Genomic DNA, 26,785 nt, shown 5'->3' with positions numbered 1-26,785 from the left:
TTCTTTCTTCTTTCCTCTTTCTTCTCTGCTAATCTTCACACCTTCTGGAGGACAATGGCTACTGCTGTGTACAATGAGATTATGGAGGAGTTCAGCATACTCGACATACAAGTCAAACAAGACTCCATTCTAGAGAGATGTGAGTGTATTGGGTGTGTCTATATAATTATAATGAGCCGATACTGTATCCCTGCACGGTTTATGAGTCCCATACGTAAAAATCAAGCATTTAAACGAGCCCTGGCGATTATTTTAACAAGTACTATAAATTGAGAGTATGCGCATGCAGTAATAATATCTAGTTATAAATTTCTTCATAACATCATCTTCCCCTTTGTTGCCTCCACCCTGCAGTGAGTGAGCTGTCACATGACTATAACCTGGACCCGGCTGCTCTGTGTAACGAGTGGGTTGCCTTTGCGACACAAAATGGCAATTGTGAACTTGAGTTCTCTAATCTGGAACGGTTTGATATAGCACTACGAGCTCAGAGTCGTAGGACCCCCGGCCCTCGGAGGGGTGGGGCTAAGACTAAAGGGGGCGTGGCTAAGATGCACACCAAGGACGACCTGGCTAGCATGTGAGGGGTGTGAAGTGTGAGGGGTGTGTGAGGTGTGTCAGTGGAACTCTCAAATTTGTTGAATAAACTAGCTGTATTTTCATTTTTCGATTGTTACTGGGTGTGCTGATATGCATAGTGCAGACGATGTAAGATGATATTGTTTCATGTGTGAGAGTGTGTGTGTGTGTGTGCTGTGATCTTTCTCTTCTAGATTTGATGATGGCATTTTTGGCCAGTACGCTACACCAGCAGATGCAGAGAAGATGGTGTGTTCAACTGTTGCTTCCGTTCTTGTATATAATCTACTTTCTCCTTCCCCTACAGAAGAGTCAAAAGCGTGCTGTGGAGGTGACCACACCCACTAATCCAGCCAATAAGATGAGGAACACACGCAACGGCCCCTCCTCCGTCTCACACAGTAACGGGGCCACACCCACTAACGGCCACACTCGTAGTGCCATGCCCACCACCCCTTACAGTCACATGACTGAGAACAGGTACGTGCAGAATAGTAGTACAGTTAATTTATCCTTCCTCCTCAGAAGACTAATATACGTACACTACAGAATAACACTTGCGTTTATCTTCAATATCAAGAGTTCATGAACTCTGGATATTGAAGATGAACGCAAGTACATTTGAGAAAGCCAGCCCTGTATAGTGGGTAGGCCCAGGGGGTCCGCCAATTAAGAGGGGGGGGGGCTCAGGGGTGAAAAGGACGGAATGTGAAAGTGGCTTCACTCATTAGTACATTTATTAGAGCTTCTATAGTTTCAACCTCCTCTTCAAGAAGGCTTCAAATATTCACTTTAAGGTATACATGAGCAGTACACACATTAATTCTTTGCCCCGCCCCCTCCAGCACACCCCCCTCTGGCAAGTATGGTGAGAGGAGGATGTCTGGACGAGTGGTGGCCTCTCTCAATGACTGCACTGTCCCGGGTAGCTGGAGGGAGGCTCACAGGGACGTGGTTGTTAGGCAACACGGAGACAACCCATTGAAGGAGTCCAACCAGTACATGTTCCAGAAGCCCTCTGAGAAGTCATTCAGTAAGTCTGTACATGTGCAGTACCTTCTAAAAAGGTCACAGTATTTTGTTAAAAACAGGCCCAAAATAGATTTTAAGACTCCATCTTATCAAACTCTTTCATAAAATTAACGTTATTGGACCAATTCAATGGACCTAAATGTAAAGTTATGGTCGTTCAAAGATGCTTCATTTAACGCTATAGCGATCATATACACATGTATAATAAACGTTCCACTGTACTATGATGTGTGTTTGTGATGCAGTTTTGATGGATCGTATCAGGAGCTTTGGTGATGAGATCTGTCAGCACAACCGATTACCAGAGCCACTCTCATTGGACGAAAATTCTCCGGTAATTAAATCACCGTAGAGGTTGTGTGACTAGGATCTAGTTATCTTTTACTAACTATGATTGCATTATTACGGAGGCCTATTGTGCAGAAATATAATAAATTTTATTTAATTCAGGAGGGTGGTGTGTTCACTGGTGTGGTGGTGTGTGAGGGGGAGGGGCACCTCAACGCTCGCTCCTGTCTCCTGGAGGGAGTGGGCGGGAGTGTGCGTCAGAAGGGTGTGTGTGTGAAGATGGTCGTACCGGACAATGTACAGTGCTCTCTCTTCCCAGGACAGGTGAGGTGGTGTGTGGTGTGGGAAGGTGTGATGTGTGGAGGTGTGGAGAGGGTGTGTGATGTGTGAAGGCGAGCGTGTGAGGTGTGGTGTGGGTGTGTGACTAACGTGTATCCTACTCCCACTAGGTGATTGCTGTCGAGGGTATCAACAACTCTCACAGTAACACACTGGTAGCATCCAAGATATACGACCAGGTGCAGCATAGTTTGTAAAATCTTCATTACTTAAACGAAAGATTTCTACAATAATATTATATTGTAGTATTATTTTGTGTACATGCATGTATCCCATAACTCCTTCCCACACCCACACTCCACACACACTCCCACACACCCACACTCCAGGGTGTACCACCTCCCCCTGTCTCAAGGTCCGAGCCCTCCATCTCTGGTAAGAGATTATATCGTATGACTCCACCCACTACCTAACCACACCCCTCTAGGATTCACCCTGATGACAGCTGTGGGTCCATTCACCACCACTGACAATCTAGACCTCCAACCATTGAGGGATCTACTGGAGCTAGTCCAGAGGGACAGGCCTCATGTGCTAATACTGGTGGGTCTACACAAACCCTCTCTTAGTGTGTGTGCGTCGTGTAGCTCCTCCCAGAACTTTGATTTAAGCATACCATATGATAGGCCTTCCTAAGAGCTACAGAATGCATCTCTTAGTTTTGATTTTTAGCCAAGCTATGGCCAGTCAAAGGTTGGTAGGTATTTTCAAAAAAGTGCAGTAAGCTGTGTGTGTAAACTGGTAAAGGCAACCTTTTGAATTTGCGATAGCTAGCTCTTCATTTGAGATGACCTTTGTGAGTTTAATCAGCTATTGATGCAGCAAGCCTTCCTACTCCAACAGAAGTTCTAGTATAGTGCTGTTGAGGAGCTCAGAAGCCGAAGCTCTTTGGCTCCAGCTTCTTGATCATGAAAGCTACAGAGGAGCTTCCGTTGTTAGGCTTTGTACAATAGTTGGTATTCGTAGTCACGTACAGCACATGTTCAGTGTCCAGTGTTGTGTAATCATATCCTCCCCCCCCCCCCTTACTGTAGATGGGTCCGTTTGTGGACTCAGCTCACCAGCAAGTCAAGGTATGCATGTATATATATAGTGTGTCTGTGTGAGCTACTAGCGTGCACACTGCACAGTGGTATGGGACTCTGCAGTGTACATGGGTATTGACTATCTCCTACACAAGTGATTGTGATTGTTATTGAGCTCAGCCCCAGGCCTGATAGTTGTTGAGATCAGCCCCAGGCCTGATTGTTATTGAGCTCAGCCCCAGGCCTGATAGTTGTTGAGCTCAACCCCAGGCCTGATTGTTATTGAGCTCAGCCCCAGGCCTGATTGTTATTGAGCCCAGCCCCAGGCCTGATTGTTGTTGAGCTCAGCCCCAGGCCTGATTGTTATTGAGATCAGCCCCAGGCCTGATTGTTATTGAGCTCAGCCCCAGGCCTGATTGTTATTGAGCTCAGCCCCAGGCCTTGTTGTTATGTCCCCAGCTGACCACTTGTGTAGTGAGGGCTTAGACACAACCCAGTATTCATATCCTATATAATATAAACACAAGAGAAAGAAATAATAAACATTGTATGTGGATTTATTCTGGTCCAAAAGCACGATGCTTATAATACGTTGTTATTGTCTCATAATTCTGAGCTCTTGATTACTCACACAGGATTGTCAGATACCAGGTGACATGACCTTTACCAAATTCTTTGAAGAGCGTATCTTGAAACCCATCACCACTGCTTGCGCTGACAGGTAAGCAATTATTAGTGATGTCACTATAAATTTATTATAACCGTTTTGCAGGTCAAAGGTCATCCTGATACCGTCTCAGCGAGATATCCATCACCCCTATGCAGTGTACCCTCAACCCCCCCTCCCCATACCTCACACACGTCACACTCTCCACAACTACTCGGACCCCACCACCCTCACAGTCAACGGTGTGTGTGTGGGCGTGACCTCTACAGACGTATTGTTCCACCTCTCGGCCAGGACCATGTTCAAAGGGTGGGTGGGGCTTATAATACAGGCATGTGCATTTATTTATTTATTTGTGTAGGGAATAATCATTATCTCAGCGTTTCCTTTTAAGTTTTGAGTGATGCAATTTTAGTCATGTGATATATAATGTATTATGTACGCTGGTATATGTACAGTGTATAAATCAACAAAGATGTGCACTCAGACAAAAATAGCTACCACAGACAAAAAACAACCCCTCTTTAGGCCAGCGTAGTTCATCACATAAGAGAGGCAATTTGTGTGATTGAGGATTAAAATAGCCACCATTTTTTAAAATTCTGGGCATAATTATGTAACAGTATAATATTAATTATATTTCCTTCACATGAAGGGTTGTTATACATTTTTTTAAAGTTGTTGAGTAGACACATAACTATTATAATAATTTTCCTAATGATGCGTGTGTTGTGTTTGCAATGTCTGCCACTGGCTGGGGTTTCCTGGTCACATTCCTACTCAAAGTTGACCTATCTTTGATGTATTTGCTTGTCTTTCAATGTTGACTGACAGCTGCCCTCTTGTTTGTAGTCCCTCCGGTGATCGAATGGCTCGGATTGCCAGCCACACTCTACAACAGAAGTGGTGAGTTCATTGTCAGGATGTGTTCAAACCTTTCTTTGTAACTGGCTGATGTTAGGAGCATATACTGTATACAGGAGCGAGTTACTGCTTCACCCAGACAGGCTATATTATAGCAGGCACATGTCATGAATCCACTGCATGCAATGACAGTAGCAATTAGTTTGTTTTGGTTACAAGTGTTTGGATGTGCCCACACTGGTCAGGGGTGGTGGTTGGTACCACTTCTAGACAAAATAATCCTCTTAGGCCTATGTTAGTTACTACATAAAAGAGGCAAGTTTGTGTGTTTAAGGATTGAGGACAAATAGCCACCACTGGGCACATCACTCATACATGTACATATCACCATGCCGTTATTAGGTAAGAGTTTGTTTTCTAATTATACCCCCCACAGCTACTACCCCCTGCTGCCCTTACCTGATTACCCCCCACAGCTACTACCCCCTACTGCCCTTACCTGATTACCCCCCACAGCTACTACCCCCTACTGCCTGTGTACAGACGTGACGATCATAGCACTGCCTCACAACACACACCCACTACTAGTGCGTCCAATCAAACGCCTGCTACCATGGAAACTGACGATGACACCACGGAACTCAACGTGAATCTGATCGATGCATTTGAGAACGGTCAGGCTCTATTACCAGTCAAACCAGATATTCTGATTTTACCTTCTGACCTAAAACCTTTCATCAAGGTGGGTACAGTTCAAAGGTCGTTCTTCCTTTGATCTCTAAACACTACGTGTATACAGCAGAGCTACTGAATATGTTTGAAACTGTACACCCAACCCTATACTGTGCATGTAGCCTTAAACATAAGTGTACTCAAAATAATGAATTCCTCGTATCTAGTGACCTTTGACTGTACAGCACTTTTTCTTAGAAATTCGTTCATCCATTCAGTGTATATTATTCGAGGGTGTGTTTTGTTGTTGACCTTTAACCTTTGCCTCTTTGTGGGAGCCAAATTGTTTTAAAGTGAATGGTTTTGCATGGTTTAAAATGCCAAAAAACTGGTCACAGCTGTGATCGTTGATTGTGCCTCAGGGTCAAAAGGCACTATCTTTATTTGTAGTACATGAGTGTGTGAATAGGACAATCTTGGCTCCTGATACCATTCTTAAAAATAGTTGAAAAATGGACTTTTAAGCGACTGTGTGCTATAAGAGGCATTATAATGATTTAGCAAGTAACTCAGGGATCTGCCCACACTGGTCGGTGGTGGTGGTGGTTGGTACTAACCACCTCTAGACAGTTTTAACCACCTCTTAGGCCTAGTTTATAAAATCTTGTGTCTTTCTGAATATTCTGGTCATGTCCCTAATTAGTGCATGCACATGTGTTAGTCTGTGTTGGTAAGTGTTGAGCTATTTGTGCATGCTTAACAGTGTTGAAAATAACCACCACTTGGAAATCATGTGTAGATCCTTTGTGCAGTGTGTGCAGTGTACCGTGTGCTGTGTGTGTGGTGTGTGCGTAGGTAACGTTGGGCTATCAATGAACTTCTCCTCTTTCTCTGCTTTGAATGAGCCATGCTATCAAGTGCAACCTCCCAGGGATGGTATGTGTGCGTACAATATCAGGTAGTCTAGGACACAATCTCAACATCACCCCACTGACATTAATACGCTGATGTATCATGTGACAATCCATATTCATTTGGGGGGGTGGCAGCGCTAGTGGAAATATATTTGAAATTTCGAGCATTTTTTGCTCAACGGTGTTAATTTCTCTGCTACATGTATAAGTTGCTCATGTTACGTACAGTTCAGTTTATTTGTACGGCCCATTAAATGTTTATTGTGTATCGCTCACTGAATAGCCTTGTGGCTTTACAGAGAGCCATAGTGCTAGGTCGGTCGATTGTGTTAGATCATGTCAGTGTGTTCTTACGTCACCCATTCATGAATGTAAAAGTCCAAAGTTTGGGCAGCACTATTTTTAACCTGTACTTGAAAATAATCTCCCTTTTATTTTTAGAGCATTCTTTAATCGAGTGATATGTAGCTAGGAATGCTGTATCTGGTATCCACACTCTTAAATAATCTTATATAGCTAGAATTTTGGGGTCAGCTAAAACAATTGTGGGGGGCCCATTAAAAGCAGGTGGTCTAAATTGCTCTCTTGTTTCTGTAATCATTCATGCAAGATAATGTGATTAAGAGTGTAGCCTCAGGCACTGCTCCAGGCAGGCTTATGTCAACCAGACTATCCCTCTCTGACATAGGAATGAGGAGTGAAGTGTGCTCAGCAATTAGCCTGGTTGTGACTGCTAATTAACTACACTCTGTTCTCAATTTGCAATGGCAGACAATCATTGTAGTTCTTGTTAATTCAATCAAGTCAGTTGATGATGGGTGTCCATCTGTATTTATTTAGAATTTCACAGAAACCATTCTTTGTTGCTCAGAGCTACGTGTATAGTTTCTGTATTGTCTCTGACTGTGTTAAAATTCGGCATATGTGTGTTATCAACATCAACGTAGTGTGTGCGTATACATACTTTGCATAAAGTTATTGTGTTGAGAGTGTCTCTATAGCTAATAAACAAGTGCTAGAAAACAAACTATAACATTACAGTAATATTGCTTTATAAATTATCACTGTAGGTACTGGACGGCTGTGTGTGTGTGAACCCTGGTAGACTCACCAAGAGGACCACTGGAGGTACCTTCATGAAGGTGATAGTGCCTGACCTACCCTCCAACAAAACTGACCTCTCCAGAAACATTGGTGTACAGATTATACATATCTGAGCTCTCTTCTTCATTTCATGAACACACGGAAATGTCATTCCTTGTGTAACTAATTGGCTATGAATATCTTTAATTTATGTACACATCCGCATTATTATCCACTGTGCATCGAGACTATAAAAGAGTTTTGCTACAAAACAAAAACACTATAAATTGTACAGTTAGAGTCATAATAGCTTCTATATATATAGTCTACAGAGCTACAGTACAGCACAGTCATTAAACTATCATTGCAATAGCTAGACCATAGAGATGTCGTCAACAGTGTCTTGTCGACCTGGAGTCATGCCGGCCACCAAGTCTTATATTGTGAGGCGACTGGATGGGGCTGAGCAAGAAGTCACTCTGCTCAAGAAAGCAACGGGCAATGATTGTCTGGACAGGGTAATGATCCTGCATACTGCATGGAGCTGTACTCTGACTACATACTGCAATGGTGGTGTTGACCACAGAACTTGTTCATTAAAACATACACTATAAAATTCAACTATAGCTAGATGACTAGCTAGTGTACTGACAGTAATGTGCTTTATGGGATGAAGGCATAATAGCACTAGCTATTATTATAGATTTAACCATGCAGTAAAGATGAGCCTATGTATACGTGATTATGCTCTACACTGTAGCCCGGCCTACCCATTACCCGGCCATACTTCATATCCGTATTCACGTATTCACACTTTACAGCTGGGTAATATTATGTACTTTATTAGCCATAGCGTGTTTTCCGTTCAACTAGTCAGTGAATGCAGAGGGAGTTCTCCCGGTTAATTGCCCGAGCCAGTATACAATAATTACACTTATGTCATCCCTTTTATATAGGTTTGCCGATCTCTTGGGATACTTGAAAAAGATTATTTTGGATTGAGATACTTGGACAAGAATAGCGAATATCTATGGATCAATCTTCGCAATCCCCTCCACGAACAAATCGTCCCCGGCAACCGTCCGATAATGGAGATGAGAGTTAAATACTTTGTGCGACCACACAAGATCTTGCAACCTATCACGAGGTCAGTATAGTGCATACAAGTAGGATCGGTGCTTGTGTCAGTGGCTCTTGTGTTGTTGTGGATAGGTAGCTTGTGTCTAGATGACAATCCTTGATTAGCATATGTGTTCAAACTACGAGCAGTGACTTTTGAGTTATGGTTGCAGAGGGCTATAATTATGAGTGCATATAATGACTGTGATCTAGGCGGCTTGTTTGTACACTGTAGTTATCCTGTATTGAGGGTAGTGGAAGCATCAAAGCAACCATTGTAGTCTCCCAGGTGGAGTGGTCTCTTTAATGTGGTTAGCACCTGGTAATGGACCTAGGATGATGGCTATCACTAGGTTATATTGGCTCCTTCTTGAGTGTGTTGTGATAGCCAATATTAAAATTCTGAATTTTCCCACCACATAAGTTAATGCATTCGTTTGTACCACAAAGTAGGCTAATTGGTTGGCTAGCCAAATGTGAGTCAGTGCTTGTGCAGTCAGTGCTTGTGCAGTCAGTGCTTGTGCAGTCAGTGCTTGTGCAGTCAGTGCTTGTGCAGGCAGTGCTTGTGCAGCCAGTGCTTGTGCAGGCAGTGCTTGTGCAGGCAGTGCTTGTGCAGGCAGTGCTTGTGCAGCCAGTGCTTGTGCAGGCAGTGCTTGTGCAGTCAGTGCTTGTGCAGGCAGTGCTTGTGCAGTCAGTGCTTGTGTTTCAGCTGTCGTAGCAACTTGTGCAGTGCATGCAGAAAGTTAACTGATGGGACTGTGTGTTTACAATAACTCCCATAGTGCATGTTTCTTTACTTCCTATCAGTGTCTTTATTGCTTTCTTATCAGCACCAATCTATTGCTTCTTGGAAGTAAACAGCACTGCATGTGTACATAACAAAGTGAATATGACTTTCTGTAGGGCATCCAATTATATAGATCATACAAGGAATTAGCGATGTATTTAGGGGGGGTATTTAGGAGGGGAGGGGGGGGGCTCATGCATGCAGGATGTTGGCAGGGGGTATAATTTGTAAGCTGGGTGTGGGCGTGTAATTTGTTTTCTCCAAATTCGACTAAAACAATCGTATGTTTTCACATATTGGTCATCATGTGTGCATGTGTAGTTGAGCATCTGTATAATTATTTTATTACTTGAGCCCAGACTTTTAGTTGGCGCCGCCGTGGTGTTATGTTATGGTATCAGTGCTGGTTATTTCCAGCGCTCTAAACTCACAACATCTGGCTTCAAAGTCAATCAGTCTTGTCTAGAAATGTGCCAAATTTGTTCTCACTTGTATAGTGTGCAGCCTTGGAAGTTGTATCAAACAAAGTTGCCAGTTATAATCACTATACGTAAGCTAATGCAAAACAATGGAAACACTCGATTTCTTTGCCAATGATATTGTGCCTAGCCTGAGTTACAATGTAGCCAGCAGTGTCCCATGGTTAATTGTGGTGCTTATATATATGCATGCTATACTGGAAGGTGCTGGTATGGTAACAAAAACTACTAGTTTACACTCTTTTTACTTATAAGCTCATGCACACTTATATAATCATTATAAGAATTTCCTAAGTTTTTGGCTTCATTTTTAGCTGAACCCAGAGTGCTCTTGTTGTGCGTGATGGGCTGCAGAGCTGTGCCAATAGTCTATGGCACAAAGCACGAGGTGTTGTCTTGGTTAGTGTGTTCGTTTATTCTAGGGCAGTCTTTGAAGTCACTTCCACTGCATTATCTAACTGTAACTGTCAGTGTTTAGGCAGCCCTTATTAGATACTGCATGTGCTCTTTCTGTTAGATAACACCTGTGTTGTGGCTACCTGTACTGTTCCACCCTGAGTCATTTCCCTGATCACCCACTATGGCTCGTTGTAGAGTCTGTCCTCACCTTTGTAGATTGCTACAATTTCAGTAATAATGTCTGAATGTACGTATAGATCACATCTGAAACTACTCAATTCAACCTACGCATATTTACTGGTAGTCATACTTCCTAACATAGATTGCCTGACACTGTATATAGTGGACTGCATGGTTTTGTACTCTGCATGCCCTTTAGAGAATGGACTGGTGTAAAATTGATCCTTTTTAATGGGCATACTTTGTTCAATTTGTCGTGTATCTGTTACTTTGTCCCATGCCAGGGTGGAGGTGGTGTAAGACTAAGCAGCCTCTCCATTTCAATGGCCCTGTGTGTGTGTAACTGTGTAAGAGGCTAATGGTGGGAGGAGGTGGTCATTTGATGAATGCTATAATAGCAAATATTATGATACCCAATATTATGATACCCAATATTATGATACCCTCTACACTCTCAGGACTTGTTATGGATGCAGCAATCATTCTATACCTTTGATTATTGTGAGGCTATAGTGTTTGCTTTGAAAGCATGTACAGGCTTGGAATGCATCACTTTCACACGGAAGTGACGTTTTAGTAGTTCAGTGCCATGGTGATCTAGGCTGCTTATGGCATGCTGTATTTGAACTCTGTGTCTTGATGTGGTCTACTGTATGCATACAATGACACCTTTGCTTGACATGTCCTGGAGCTTGAAGAATGTCCATATTAGCACTTTCCGTTAGCTAAGAGCTCTGTAGTCACTGCATGACTGTACTGTGCAGAGTAGCGTGTGTGCAGAGTAGGTGTGTGTATACTTCTTAAGAAACATTGTGTAGAGCTGATGTAGATCTTGTAAGGGCTACAATAATAACACAAGCACAAGCTTTTGATCTTTCCGACAGATTCCAACATAAAACGATACTATAAGCTTTGATGATATTGAAGATACATGCAGCTGGCATTGTTTAATTGGAGTATTAGGCTACTTTTATGGCTTGTATATGGGCACCTGTGTGGTGGTTCAAATGACCTCTGGTTTGGGCAATTTAAGGCTTTAATTGTCTTTGAGTTTGGGTACTCAAAATTGGCCACAAAGACTATTACTAGCAAAAAGTAATTCCGTATACAGTAGAAACACAAAACCAATACCATATACAGTAGAAACACAAAACCAATACCATATACAGTAGACACATATCCTAATCCCATCTCTCCTTCTCCTAGGCTCCACTTCTACAAGCAGCTGCGACGAGACCTCATCCAAGGCAAGCTCAAGGTGAACACAGCCCTCAAGGCGTCACGACTCAACGCTCTCATGGCTCAGATCGAGAACGGAGACTTCACCACTAGCACAAAATACAAGCACAAGATCATGTGCCAATCTGACAACGACAACATGGATGCACGCATAAAGAGAGAGCATCACAAACTGGCAGGCACTTCGTTTGATGTGGCCATTGAGAAGTTTCTTGAGGAGGCTTCTCTACTGGAGTTGTACGGAGTGGAGGTGTATCACGTACTGGACAGTCACCATACCCCAAAGGTCATTGGGGTCGGCCCGGAGAGTGTGCATGTTCATTCAATTTCCATGGAGCCCATTAAAAGGTGCGTTTATACATAGTTTCAATATCTCTAGAGCTAGCTTTAAGCCTGAAAACTTGCTCTCATGAAAGAGCTACCCACTATACAAGCAGTGCTCTCATGAAAGAGCTACCCACTATATACAAGCAGTGCTCTCATGAAAGAGCTACCCACTATATACAAGCAGTGCTCTCATGAAAGAGCTACCCACTATATACAAGCAGTGCTCTCATGAAAGAGCTACCCACTATATACAAGCAGTGCTCTCATGAAAGAGCTACCCACTATAATAATACAAGCAGTGCTCTCATGAAAGAGCTACCCACTATATACAAGCAGTGCTCTCATGAAAGAGCTACCCACTATAATAATACAAGCAGTATTCTGGGAAATTTGGTATCCCATACGAATTCCATTCTCTTCTCTCTCACGTTTGGCGCCATTAATTATGTTTTTCCACTCACCCAAATAATTGTCAGTTAATTAAAAACACCGAGGACGATGTGACCGGTTGTAAAGTGTGCATACCGTTGCCTGCTTGTCCCTAATCACACAATAAGCGTTGAACGATTAAATTAGAGTATTTTGTGACAAAAACCATAGGAAATAGCAAATGAAAGTCTGCGCTACCTAGTTACTAAGTTTACAGTGTGCAGCTATTATTAGAATGCTCGTATATGTTTTGTGTGTCCATTAATTAGCTCATAACGTGTGGTCTGGAGCATTATCCCCACACACAGACAACTCTTGTCATTATTCGCTCGGCCTCCTAATTGGTGTATAATTACAAGTGGATTGGTGGTGTTATGAATACCAGCAATCAAATGTGGGCTGCATGAATGCTCTGGGTTTGGGGTGATGGCTCAACAGTTGTCCATTCTTATGCTCTAGCCTTGTCCTAACTTGGAGCACTTATTAGTAGAAGCAAATTTTAATCCCTTGCCATATTTAACTAGTTGCAGGCTAGGTTGTGCCCAGGTAGTTAACTATATAATTGTTGTTGTAGTAAAAAGGCCCCTCCAGCTTTAAGTGGTTTGCTGGTTTCTTTGCCCATACCTCAAATTGGTTGTGCCCCCTCACATGCCTAGTTTGGAGTCAGCTACACAAACATATGTTGTTTAACAGGATGGTAGTTAAAAGCCTTCCATTAACGTACCGTGATGCATACTGTTGTTAGCATTATGCCATTTATCTTTAGTCTCTCGTTCACACTATATGTATGTATTATGTCTTGTATCTCTTTGCTAGTCTCGCGTTCACACTGTCTTAATTCCCCCTCATAGGTTCTCCTACTCTTCAATCAAGTACACTGCCTTCCACGCTAAGAAGTTCACAGCTCTGGTATCTTCCAACAAAGACTCAGTACACACCGAACAAGTCGACTTTGAACTCAAAAGCCGAGCATCTGCACAAGCGCTGTATCGCACTATCACAGAATTTCACACCTTTTTCAGAAGAGATACGGTTACTAGGGTCGTCAAAATGGCCGGTTATTGCAAGTCACTCCTTGGAAATTTCAAGGGGCAAAATCCAGATCGATTCTATTTTGATGTAATGAAGACACATCGCGAAGTGGTTGATAAAGTATGGTCTGTATTACATCCGAGCACGGTACTGGATACTTCGGATGACCGATCATCGCACAGCGGCTCGTCCCCTCGTACCCCCCACAGAGAACAACGCAGGGGGTCCACCAGTTCAATTCCCCCTCCCCTACCGCCCCCCATGAGGAACATGCATCGGAACGGTAGTATTCAACGTAGCAGCTCGGACGCAGACTCTCATCAATCCTCACAACGTCTACCCCCCTACACTCAGCGAAGCATCAGTTCAGAGTTCATCCGAGGTATGGCCAGACGAGGGAATCTCCCCACCCATGGACCACACATGGCATCTACAGCATCGTTTAACCCCTACCTATCTCCGTCCATCTCCGAGAACGGGACAGACACTGAAGACGAAAGTGTGTACGCTAGCGGAGGCTCCGATTGCTACGTTTCTATGTCAACGCGCTCTGATCCCAGCTACATCTTGAGCACCCGTTCAGATCCGGGAAGTCATCGAATTTTACCCGACTTGGCGGGAGACCGACAGCGACGAGGACAAAGCATGGGGCAAAATGTCCACGCAGATGTTGTTTCAGGTGCCGAAATGTACATGACATCTGGTGACTCGGACATTAGTACCGGGAGTGGTCGTATCAACTCCCCACCTCCCCTCTACTCTGAAGTGGACCCAGGACACACGGTGCCTCACCACGAGTACGGCTACAATAGCAGTGTTGAAGGAAGCGTGAACTTTGTTGGTCCGATTATCCCAATATCAGGTGATCCTGAAGTGAGTGGAGATCAAATAGTTGACTTCGACACTGGCACTGTGCTCACGAGAACACGAGAGCTGGAGGGAGAGCTGCAGAGATTGAGAACAGCCATGACTTGTCGATTATGTAAACAGAATCCGATTGGTGCAACATTTTGTCCGTGTGGTCACACTGTGTGTTGCTTTTCGTGTGCACAACGATTGAGAACGTGTTGGGAGTGTGATCAAGTTGTGAACTCAGTACAGAGGATGCTCCTCACTACAGTATAGCGGGTTTCCATAGCAACATCTCGTTGTACGTGTATAATATTATATATAGCTATTTTTTGGGTTCCTTTTTTTACAGCTGTTTCTCATCTTGTTAATCATTCCATCCCTGTATTAATTTTGTCGTTAAATTTCTGTCAAAAATTAATGCTGTCTTGATAATAATAATTAATGTGTTTATAATTTAGTATTATATACGTACACTGCATAACCACCAGTCAGTATGGACCTCCCACGTACATGCAGTGCAGGGACCCCCCGCCAAGATGTCAATTCATTGTGTTTGTACTCATCACTCAAAACTCAGTCATTCAGAATAATAAAATTTATAATTATTCTAAAAATGAAATTAATATTTTTTGATCGCAACAAAAATTGAGGGGGAGTGTACTGCGTGATATGGAAACAGTGCATGAATGTACATTAATAATAATAATTAATTAATATATCTATCTTGCTTATAACAAGTCAATTTCTTTGCTATAATTATATATGATTTTATAAAAATTTCCACTAAATATAATAATTATAAGTACGTGTTATGTTCTGATAGTGTCCAGCCTCCTATAGAAGAGTATATAGGCGACCTTGTTGGCATGGGAACTAGCAGGCTTGAGAACAAACTCTTCGGGTACTACTTTGAGAATACTGTCGTCGGCTCGTACCCACCCCCCACAGGCAGGGTGGAGGACATCAGCTGTGTAGTGACCCCCTGCAGCTGTCTTACCGTGATGGTACACCACTGTGTGTGTGTGTGTGTGTGTGTGTGTGTGTGTGTGTGTGTGTGGAGGGGGCAGGGGTTAAAGTGTACCAAGATATACATTATTGAGAGTATCTACAATGTTGAATATTGATATACATGACTCAAACAAATCATAAGTGAAAAACCTGTCTATAGCGATCACTGTTACGGCCACCATACAGATTGCCTGAAAGTTGCCTGGTGTATGGTGGCCTCAACAGTGGAGTATAAAGGTTGCCTGGTGTATGGTGGCCTCAACAGTGGAGTAATAAAGAGGTGACCTGCTATAAGTCAATAACACGGGTCCAAGCAAATGCTGTGAAGAATTTGACCTGGCGAGCTTACAGGGTGACCACAACAGAGCCGGTGTCTCTCCACTGTACACCACTAACTTAACAGCACCATCAGATAGCAGAGAACAACACACACAACAGAGTCATAATTACAGTACACAGAAAACCTCAGCACAGCCTCAACACACAGGGCAGTCTATATGGCTGGCACTGTGTACATTGTGATGCCGGTTAATGTCATTAGGTACACAGATTAAGGAGTCTATTTGCACACAAGTAGCAAATGGTCACTGCAGTTAATTAATACACACACTTGAATAGATCAATAAAAAACAGTTTTCAAGAATACATAACATGTAAAGAACAGCTTATATGCTTGTAAAAGATGCTACACAACTGAACGAGTGTACAGTCTTTGATAGTTGGGGCAGGGCATACAGAAAGAAAACAGTTTATATTGAAATCGGATAATCCAAACTTGAAGTTATATTTTATTTCACCTATTGATCATCACTGGCAGCTACCTTGGTTACCAACAAGAGCTGCCATGTGATCAATCACTGACTAGGAACATTCTGCCAAAGTCACTAACACAACCAAAACAGTCTCCACATCAGAGGCTAATAGCACAGAGAGAGAAGGAGTTAGGGAGAATAAGCTTTCACAACACTGCCAAATCAGGCACTTAGGGTCAATTAAAGGTCAATTAAAATATACTTTGTAGCAAGGAAACGTTTACAATATCAGTGAAATGAGTACATATAAGTACATGTATATAGTTGGGTGGTCTTAGGTCTATATAGTGTGCCTAAGGGATGGGGGGTAGTAATGGTGGAAAGGGGGAGATAAAGAGATGGTAATGGCAGTGCCGAGTGTTTGGAGTAAACAGAGCCCATGGGAAAGTGTTGTTCCCAGTTTTAATATGGTAGATGTGACGCACACACAGACACTGGGGCAGCAGCTGGCAATAACTGGAACAGTGGCATAAACAACCGACAGAAAACTCTTGTATAGTAATAGGTAGTCCCCCTACGTATCATGAACATTCCTCCATAATAAGAGATGCAAATTTGGGCAAAATAAAAAGAACATGAGCTTATTAAAAGTTCACTAATTACCTTGGTGACCTCAAGACAGCAGTTGCAACTAAGTGAGGAATTATTAATTTGTAGCCCTAAGAGAATGAATGCCTTCAACCCATTAGCCCGGGCCTATTGGGAGCTCTTTGTCGTGGGAACCCGAGCAGTCTATCCTAAACTAGTAACTATATCAACTACTACAGACACACCAGCTAATTAAATCACAGCTGTCACGAAGTTCAATACCTACGACTAGTGTTTGACTGCCTCCCACACAGTGTGTAGAAAAACAGGCGAATTGGGAAATCCTTTATTGGCCAATTTGCCAGAAAGTTGGACAACATTTTCATATTTCAAAAGACACTTTCAGACAGAGAGTGGGCATAAAAATGGCTTCATTCATTCCACGCTACGAAGACAATCTCGTTACTGGGATGGTTGTTGTGGTACAATCGTTCATAACTAATCACTCGGAATTAACACAACAAATGATCCAAGCATCAACATACAATTAATTAGTCGCTGTCTAAAGCGCTACACTGCATTACCATATAAGGAGATTATCCACCGAGGCCCCACCCCCTTTACACGCAAACTCTCAAATACATAAAAATCATTACTTTTAGATACACAAAATGGAGCGCTCCCAATTCAAGAGTTGAGGCCGCAGTGGGTTAATGGCTATAATAGACTGTACATATAGTCAGGACACAAGAATGGCAGCCAGCTTGATGATCACTAGTCTCGTCCCAGGCCTAAAAGTAATACTAAAGTAAAACGCTCGGTCGCCAAAGTATTTTTCACTATCCGTTCTATTAAAGAAAAATATCCCTCTGGAAACAAGGTTAGATAAACACGGGAAAGATATTAGCAGGATAAATGAATTACCAGTCTGAGCTAACCAGGTTACCTTGGCTATCACCTCTCACAGCTGCACAGGGTTGAGCACCTATATACCACTAGACATAACACAACACTGTACAGTACAGCTATAGCACAGGTAGCAAGCAGTCAGTCAAAACTGTATATTGTGTGATTGCTTACCTGCCCAGAGGCGATACGATCGTTGAGACACAGAGAGCTTGTTGCGAATGGAGGGAGAGAGGAGATCTGTGTGTGTGTGTGTGTGTGTGTGTGTGTGTGTGTGTGTGTGTGTGTGTGTGTGTGTGTGTGTGTGTGTGTGGGTATGTGTGTGTGTGTGTGTGTGTGTGTGTGTGTGTGTGTGTGTGTGTGTGTGTGTGTGTGTGTGGGTATGTGTGTGTGTGTGTGTGTGTGTGTGTGTGTGTGTGTGTGTGTGTGTGTGTGTGTGTGTGTGTGTGTGTGTGTGTGTGTGGGTATGTGGTTAATTATTACATCACTACCAGTGTCATCCACAGAGATACACACAATTAATGCCTCCTAGTTACCTACCACACCATAGTCACACGCACAATGCCTCCTAGTTACCTACCACACCATAGTCACACGCACAATGTCTCCTAGTTGCCCACCACACCATAGTCACACACACAATGCCTCCTAGTTACCTACCACATCATAGTCACACACACAATGTCTCCTAGTTACCTACCACACCATAGTCACACACACAATGTCTCCTAGTTACCTACCACACCATAGTCACACACACAATGTCTCCTAGTTCCCCACCACACCATAGTCACACACACAATGCCTCCTAGTTCCCCACCACACCATAGTCACACACACAATGCCTCCTAGTTCCCCACCACACCATAGTCACACACACAATGTCTCCTAGTTACCTACCACACCATAGTCACACACACAATGCCTCCTAGTTCCCCACCACACCATAGTCACACACACAATGCCTCCTAGTTCCCCACCACACCATAGTCACACACACAATGCCTCCTAGTTCCCCACCACACCATAGTCACAAACACAATGCCTCCTAGTTACCTACCACACCATAGTCACACACACAATGCCTCCTAGTTCCCCACCACACCATAGAGGCCATACATACAGTGGAACCTGTGTATAGAGGTCACCCTAATCATACCAGGCACCTGGCTGCATTATAGAGAATGGCCTGCTAACACTATTGACAGGTTTCACCACAATAAACAAAAATGTAGTTCACTGGAATATACAACAATCAACGCCTGGTCTAAACAGTCTGTCTGGTCTAAACAATCTGTGTTAAGTTCCAATGAGCTTCCTAAGCAGACAACAGTTCACCGAGGTCATGTGATACAGCATGCTTTCAGAGAATTGGAATGGTTAAAGAGAACTAGTCACAGGACCTGGCAAGTAACGTAGGGTTGCACCTGGCTGCATTATAGAGAATGGCCTGCTATCACTATTGACAGGTTTCACTGCAATAAACAAAAATGTAGTTCACTGGAATATACAACAACCAACGCCTGGTCTAAACAGTCTGTCTGGTCTAAACAATCTGTGTTAAGTTCCAATGAGCTTCCTAAGCAGACAACAGTTCACCGAGGTCATGTGATACAGCATGCTTTCAGAGAATTGGAATGGTTAAAGAGAACTATTCACAGGACCTGGCAAGTAACGTAGGGTTGTGACATCACACGGTGTTGTCAAGGATATTATGGGGAAAATTAAAAACACAGGAGGATGCAATATGACATCATGACACGCAAGAGTGCATCCGGAGCAATACACTAATAGGGATGGAATGTCTACACCCACTCAAAAGGTTAAGGAACTTGATACAAGCGATTGTCCAAGCACAACAAAACACAATCTGTCAATTGCTTAGTGATAGCAGGGAGGGTGAAACTTGACTATGGCAATACTTTAATAAGAGCTAGCTAATGTATCACCATCCACCCCCTCAGATACATAACACACAGCAACTTTAAAGAGCCACGTATATCAAGTTTAAAGTGCTCAGCTTTGAGAACTGCAGAGTTAAAAAGGTCTCTTACCTAATGCACATAATAAAAGTATCGACCACTAAACACACCACACAGTGCTACGCCCACACACACACACACACGCACAGTGCCACGCCCCCTCACCTTTGTTGAGCTCCATATCAGTGGAGTAGAGGACTTGTTTGGACAGTTTCTGAGATCCTCCCGTTTTGTCAAACACGAACCTCTTGAGATGAAGCACGAGAACTGGAGGGAGGCGGGCCAACGTCAGTCGCTTGTGGGCCTCGGACTATGGAAGGGGGCGGGGCATGTGGTAAGAGAATACCAGGTGTACATACACAACATAGACACAATGAAATAAGTGGCAGACGTAACTACATTTATGGTGTGTACTGAGTATTCACGCTTTTTTAGAGGAAATTTAGGCCAAAAGCAATCACCGATCTAAGCACACCATACCAAACAGCTACTAAATGCATCTTTTAGCATAAAAATTGAATGTTCCTAACACAAGTTATTGACAGTCAAAGGTAGCTCTGAAAATAGGCCATTTCAGACAAAACACACACGCACGCTTTCCCCCCCAGAAAATGGGAAAATTTGGCTCGAGAGCTATTAGTGATCTATATAAGCACACCGGTATATTGTAACACTACCAAACAGCTACTAAATGCATCTGTAAAATGAATGTTCACAACACAATAAAGACGATCAACCAGGAAAAACAAAACACATTTTCAGAAAAACCACCAAGTCCACCGACACTCAGTAAAGATTCCCTATAAGCAATCCTTTACAGTACACCTGGCTCTACATGTACATGCATGCAACATGTACTCTACATGTACATGCATGCAACATGTACTGTACATGTACATGCATGCAACATGTACTGTACATGCATGTGGCACCTAACACATGTTATTGTCTTTACTATAATGTATACCACTTAAAACAACACACGCACATGCTGATTTTCCCTACGTGAACCACAACACACGAAAATGGAATGTTTTCCAACTGCACACCTGCGACTAATCACAGCAGCCACTTGTCTTGAAATCTATTCCTAGAAAAAAATTATGACTAGCGTAAAAGCCCGATTAGGATCTCGTTACAGACCACCCACACAGCATTAGCACTATACACGTACATCAAAGCTATGCAGGGGGTACACGATATGTTCTAATTAGTCCCACACTTATATCAAGTGTTTTGACTAGCTCAAAAATGACTGTGTATACTGCCTCTACATGTAGGGGGTTACTATGGAGACAGGTCGTATATTTAGGGAGAGATATGTGCACTTAAATGAACAACGACCTAAATAAGAAATGCACTATATAGCTAGCATCACTATATAGCTAGCATCAGGTATAATGCACTATACAGCTAGCATCAGGTATAATGCACTATACAGCTAGCATCAGGTATAATGCACTATACAGCTAGCATCAGGTATAATGCACTATATAGCTAGCATCAGGTATAATGCACTATATAGCTAGCATCAGGTATAATGCACTATATAGCTAGCATCAGGTATAGCTCCTTTACTTCATAATAGTTTCATGCTTAAATATAGAGCCATCATTTGCATACTAAGTGGAGCCTTCTTGAATACAAACGTGACATAAATTATACCTAAACAGATTTCAATAATTACCCATCTCCTAAAACAGAGTAAACTTTTATGAGAGCTTGTTTATACTCTCCCTAACCGCTAACAACAGAGAACTGCCGTGCTAGTCACGCTGAGGCCATACCATCGTCACACAACCAGGAACAACACTGGTAACTAGATACTCGCATTGTTGCCACAGACAGCGTGAGAAAGAGCAGTCACAAGTAACTATCAATCAAGAGTAACTAGGGGTCTTCGTATACTATTAGGTTACAAGAAGCTACACTGATAAAGTTAATTAATGCACAGGGTACATCGTAGGGTCAGTAAAAGACAGTCACGCTAAAAATGTATTATCTATTGTGGGATGTGGTAAAGGGTCATCACTGTTATAGAACAGTTTTTACCTCTAACATATGTACAGTTTCTCTGGCAGACAGAGCTTCAAGCGCATCCTTCACCGTCCACACCTCTTCAGACTATGTGGGGGGTATATCATGACATCACATGATATCACACGTGTCTCACATGACTACCTGAATGTCGAGCTGTAATGAGAAGAACGGCTGCAGTGTGGCAGACTCCTTAGCTCTCTGTCGATGCACAGAGGAACGAAGCTCTCCTCCAAATATCTCTGTGATAGGGGACTCTGAAAAACTGGTCTGTGTGTGTGTGTGGGGGGGGGGTAATCGGGATACAGCTAGTTACTGTACAGTATTAACTACAGGTAATTATTGCAAGGACTTACAACATGATCGACACACACGTGCACACTAACAATGATACTATTTGCTTACAAACATTTGCTTTATATCTAGTACTTAGTGAGATTGGCAGGTCTACAGGTAGCAATCGATCACAGCTATACCGCCCACCCACACACGCACACACACACACACACAGTCACAGCTCACTTGTCTTGTGATGGCTGACTTGTTCTTGGGCCCCACCTGCTCCCACTCCACACTCTCCACACCTACGCCCACTCCCTCACTAGAGTCACCAGCACCACTCACTGACGTGGAAGAGACGGCTGCAAAGGAAGGACAACAAATAATCTTGAGCAAATGATTCAGAAAACTATAAAAACTGTCCAAATAAAGTTCAGCTACAGAATAGCTGTTCCCTTGTCGTACACCCACTCCACTTAGGACACGCCCACTCCACTTAAGACACACCTTCACTGTGAGTGGGTGTGGGCTCCACCCTCGTGAGGCGTGCTCTCAGTGCTGACACTAACTCCTCGTGAAGTCCGTCCAATAAACAGCCTAGGAACTCCTCCGCATCCTCTTGACGACCCTAGGGGGGCACAAAGGGGTTAAACAGTTAAATACACACACTAAGGGGTTAAAAGTAGACACAGTAGTAATTGAATTGATAATTAAGTCGTTTAGTAATTACAATAATATTAAAAATACATTGATTAGTTAATTGTTCTATAATTACACATTATTTGAAGTTGTACATGTACGCCAGTTTTATAAGAGATCAGATACGCTAATTGTCTGTCTCCATGGTTACGTGCGAGCTAATATAGCTGTCGGATTTACACACTCAGGATTGAAACAAACTGAGCATGTATTTTCAAGACAGCGTCACCTCTACAAGTGACGACCCTTTACCAGATACTCACTTTGAAGGAGAGATTTGATTTGATCTTGTGTAGCATATCGTAGACACAGTCTGGTCTAAATGGGTCGTCATGGGGAAAGTCTTTCTGAACAATCTTTTTCTTTTTTGCCTTGGGGTCTGGTTGCGGGACTAATTGGTGAGGGGGCGGTGTTATACAGTGATTAGTTTGTCAGTCGATAAATTAGGCTACATAAAGTCAAATTGTAGTTTCTCCATTGAGGCAATGATAAATGGGTGTGAGGACAAACCTTGAGGAGTAGTCTTCGGAGGGCAAGGTTTGAACTGTTGCAAGAACTGGATCCTGGGAGAAGGACATACATGTGATGTAGGTGTCTCTGTTTAGAGTTGGCTCTGTAACTAGAGTTTTGATGGTCCAAACTCATGATCTTCTGAAAGCTTAGAAGGAGACCGTTCAGATGGTATGCTCAAATCTCTCAATTTGGAACAGGTCAAACTTTCCTATTTTGGAAAAGACCATGGGATTATAGCCCATGGTCTTTTGTCAAAATGATTTTAACACCTAATCTGAAACGCCTCTCTCTAAGCTTTCAGAAAATAAACGTTATTGGACCAACGTAACTAACAATATACAATTCTAAGCATACAAATCAGCCCTTATAAAAAGTGGTCTGCTAACACAACACGTGCTATGGAGACTTGGGGACCTAGTTGTATACCTAACCAACCAGTCACATGACTCACATGGTGTCAGCGATGGGATGAGGGGAGGGGTCACGTGACAGAGCCGGGAAGGAGTTGGTGAGTGTTGTGAAGAGATTAAAGAACCCGGGACACGCTAGCAAGGCTTGCAATGGCTGAGGGAGGGGTCAAGGGAACAACACATTCCAACACAGATAGTAAAACAATAGCCTCATCACTTTTCTCTGATGTAACAAAAGCAGTGCACAGATTAAGTACAAGGTGTGCTCCTGCCCATCGCCCTAACAACGATGACTAACATATGAGAATGCTTTAAAATTTGTGTTTCTCCTTTATTGTACTAACTTTGGAGTAAATTATAGCTACTTTAGGCATAATTAAAATAGAAATTGTATAGTTACTCTAGACATAACTGAAACAACATGACACATGTAGTTACACGTATACCAACACACATTATATCAAGGATACAGCGTGCATGTAGCACCAGCTGGCCTGGTTGATGAGTCCCCTCGGGGCAATACTAACAGTCTGGTGACTCAGCCTCCAGCGAGACAACTGGTCTGCACACACACACACACACACAAGCACACAACAAGTTAGACACAGCTAGTGTACACGTACATGTGTATGTGATATTATATACAATGAAACTTACTACAAAAAGAACACTCTCAATGCAAGACAATAATCCTATACCCATAATGGACATTTATGAGTCCTGGCATTGTTAGACATACAATCCCACCTAAGTCTCGCTAAGAGCAGCCTCTCTATAAAGCCTGCAGGCCACACTGGTCGGTGGTGGTGGTTGGTACTAACCACCTCTAGACAAAAACAATCACCTCCTAGGATTAGTTTACCACATTAAAAAGGCGAATTTGTGTGTTGCATTTAAAAATTCTGTGGCATATCACTGATAAAAGTGAAAGTTCCCCAAACGTCACTTATTCAGACGCTTCATTATAACGACCTACCACAATAAGTTAGCTCACCTGCTAACTCTCGTAGTTGTTTGTGCTGAGATTGTTCATTCACGACCTTTTCAGTCACCTCGGGAGCAGGTACGCCTGTATTGACCTTTGAACTCTGTGACAGGCCAGCTGGAGTTGGAGTGGGTTGCTGTTTGCCAACTATTGAGGCCCAAGATTTTGTCTGATTGCCCCAAACGCTAGTGGGGGTGGTCCCTGTCGTTGATTGAGTAGCTGTCAAATCTGATGTGCTTGTGCGAGGGAGTGTGGTGTGAGGGGGCGTAGTGTGAGGAGGTGTGGGTGTGGGGGTGTAGAAAAGATCAGATTCTCTTTCTGCCAGTGTGGGAGTTCGTGGGTCCACAGTGCTTGTAGGAGGAGGCGTGCTACCAGTAGTCGATAGAACAGAAGGAGGTTGAGAAATATATAGTGAGTTTATACTACCAGACATTATTTTTGGTTCAGAAGATCCTACATCCATACTGTTGGCAAGTAGATCATCACTCGTGCTGCCAAATTGTTCTTCAGTATTTGAATTTTGATCAGCTGTTTTAGTCTCACAAGTGCCGAGGTAGAGTTTTCTGGATGCAGTGTTTTGTGATGTGGGACTCGTTTTAGGAGGTACGATAATGGAAACATTTCCAGGTACGAATGGTAGAGCGTTTATATTGAGTCTGGCACGTCTGTCCTCTTCTGACCCCTCCACGGGGGTGGTGGGGGGGTTTGGGGGGATGTTCGGAGACATGCCCCCCAGGAGATATTTGTCAGGGGTAGCATTGAGAGTGGCAGGCGATTTCAAGTGATTAGACTCATCTATAAGGGGAAGGGGGGTAGTGATCATCCATAGCACTAATACAGGCAATACATTTCCTTCAAACTACTACTGGAAAAATTTCATGGAAGGAGCAAGTTAGTATGAGTGTTTTCTTTATGTTTTATTATATCAGGGCGCCCCTTAAAAGCGGCACTTGAAATAATATTAATTCTTATAGGCTAAAGATTATCATACCATCATTATCATCAGAGTAACGGTATCCACTTACTTGCTTGCAAGGAGAAAGGAGATTTTTGCCAGACAAACTGCAAAAAAGATACATCAAATGAACGATTACACAGAACATGGTATTGTTGTATTGTTGTACATGTAATGACCATACGGCAGATACTGCAGCTGTCTGTTCAGTTTCATTTATGAGACTGATTCTGACAAAAAGCAATCCTTCTAAACAAGCTCACCTAAGCTATCTCACCTAAGCTATCTCACCTAAGCTATCTCACCTAAGCTATCTCACCTAAGCTAACTCAACTTCTCTGCTGTCTAAGCTAAGTACAAGAACATGGGGAAATTTTGATTTGTCATGGAATACATTGTTATCATTGTAAGCCATCTTATAAAGAGCTCATTTTGGACGACCTGAATGCAGTAAAACGATAGCCCAAAGAGTGATCCACACGATTGCCTCTAGTCATGTGTGTATGGTGTAACTGACCTCTAGTTGATTAGTTCCCTGGGTGTAAAGGTTACTGACCTCTTGCACTGAGAAATCACCAAACGAAACCTTCTGCACATAAAACACACACCAAAAATTACTAATAGCTGCAAACCTTTGATAGCACAGAATGTTACGAGGTAATGTACTGTATACGTGTGTGTGTGTGTGTGTGTGTGTGTGTGTGTGTTGCATTGTTCATGACCTGTAACAACTCACCTCCATATTTCTAGAGGTTAGTGGTCCCTGACCAATCTAACAGCGCACAGCGATGATGATACGAAGCTTTGTATATACAGAGAGTAAAGGAGATCTAGCAGCCCTTCATGCCTTCACGTGTGTGCCTTGGTGACCTTAGACCTCGATGCTAATTGCAACAGCCTCTTTCTATAGACGACCCTTTCCCTAGTTTGACGACCTTTCCCTATACAATATGATTTCAGTTTGATACCTTTGAGCAGCCACTCCTCTCACCCTCTAGCTCTCACAGATAGTGAAGAGAAGACTGAAGAGATGAGCAGAGCAGCTATTTTGAGCAAGCTTGGAGGACCTGGCAGTATGTCACTCCTGAGGCTGAGGCAAGCATCCACCATTGCAGAGTGCCCAGTTCATGCTGACCTCCTCAAGACTCTTGTGTGCCCATTGTCCAGAGCTTCACTGAGGTAAAGAAATCTTCATTCAAGCAAACAAACGATTGACCTGAAATAATTATTTCTATTTTAGATACGATGCTGTTAAGAATGAGCTGGTATGCGACCAGGTGGGTGTGGCCTACCCAATACTAAGTGGAGGGGTACCCAACCTCTACCCACAAGACGCCAGGTTACTCAACACTGAGGACAAGTAAC

General features: G+C 43.0%; 4 protein-coding genes across 5 annotated transcripts in view; 3 read left to right on the top strand and 1 right to left on the bottom strand.

Annotated features, from left to right (window-relative positions):
* Positions 1–6: 6 nt before the first annotated feature.
* Positions 7–7,678, top strand: LOC135340781 (DNA polymerase alpha subunit B-like). Of its 2 annotated transcripts, XM_064537161.1 has the most exons (16): positions 7–139; positions 355–580; positions 774–828; positions 887–1,059; positions 1,425–1,612; positions 1,857–1,945; positions 2,062–2,223; positions 2,349–2,417; positions 2,568–2,613; positions 2,666–2,781; positions 3,273–3,311; positions 3,899–3,984; positions 4,036–4,239; positions 4,783–4,836; positions 5,311–5,536; positions 7,451–7,678. In XM_064537161.1, the coding sequence occupies exons 1-16, from the start codon at positions 55–57 to the stop codon at positions 7,595–7,597; spliced, it is 1,965 nt and encodes a 654-aa protein (XP_064393231.1). In that variant the 5' UTR covers positions 7–54; the 3' UTR covers positions 7,598–7,678. The 2 variants fall into 2 exon arrangements, with proteins under 2 accessions (XP_064393231.1, XP_064393232.1); XM_064537162.1 differs by lacking the exon at positions 7,451–7,678 and having other exon boundaries at positions 5,231–5,312.
* Positions 7,154–26,785, top strand: part of LOC135341206 (uncharacterized) — a 50,826-nt gene continuing 31,194 nt past the window's right edge. Inside the window, exon 1 of the mRNA XM_064537719.1 lies at positions 7,154–7,158. The gene's annotated coding sequence lies outside the window, so the exon portion shown is untranslated. The remainder of the gene's footprint in view (positions 7,159–26,785) is intronic.
* On the top strand, positions 7,727–14,939 carry LOC135340780 (E3 ubiquitin-protein ligase MYLIP-like). Its single transcript, XM_064537160.1, has 4 exons — positions 7,727–7,981; positions 8,420–8,610; positions 11,634–12,014; positions 13,274–14,939. Exons 1-4 carry the CDS (start codon positions 7,850–7,852, stop codon positions 14,577–14,579), a joined length of 2,010 nt encoding a protein of 669 aa, XP_064393230.1. The 5' UTR covers positions 7,727–7,849; the 3' UTR covers positions 14,580–14,939.
* Positions 14,887–26,318, bottom strand: LOC135340778 (ubiquitin carboxyl-terminal hydrolase 10-like). Its single transcript, XM_064537158.1, has 15 exons — positions 26,157–26,318; positions 25,938–26,009; positions 25,491–25,527; positions 24,475–25,260; positions 23,951–24,042; positions 23,522–23,634; positions 23,068–23,120; positions 22,821–22,948; positions 22,366–22,486; positions 22,102–22,220; positions 21,724–21,849; positions 21,595–21,666; positions 19,708–19,852; positions 17,735–17,800; positions 14,887–15,318 (listed from the first exon to the last, which is right to left on the bottom strand). Exons 1-15 carry the CDS (start codon positions 26,160–26,162, stop codon positions 15,116–15,118), a joined length of 2,139 nt encoding a protein of 712 aa, XP_064393228.1. The 5' UTR covers positions 26,163–26,318; the 3' UTR covers positions 14,887–15,115.

Source organism: Halichondria panicea, chromosome 9, assembly GCF_963675165.1.
Source record: "Halichondria panicea chromosome 9, odHalPani1.1, whole genome shotgun sequence".
NCBI lineage: Eukaryota > Metazoa > Porifera > Demospongiae > Suberitida > Halichondriidae > Halichondria > Halichondria panicea.
Note: the sequence above shows the minus strand (reverse complement) of the source record. Positions and strands in the feature narration are given on the sequence as shown.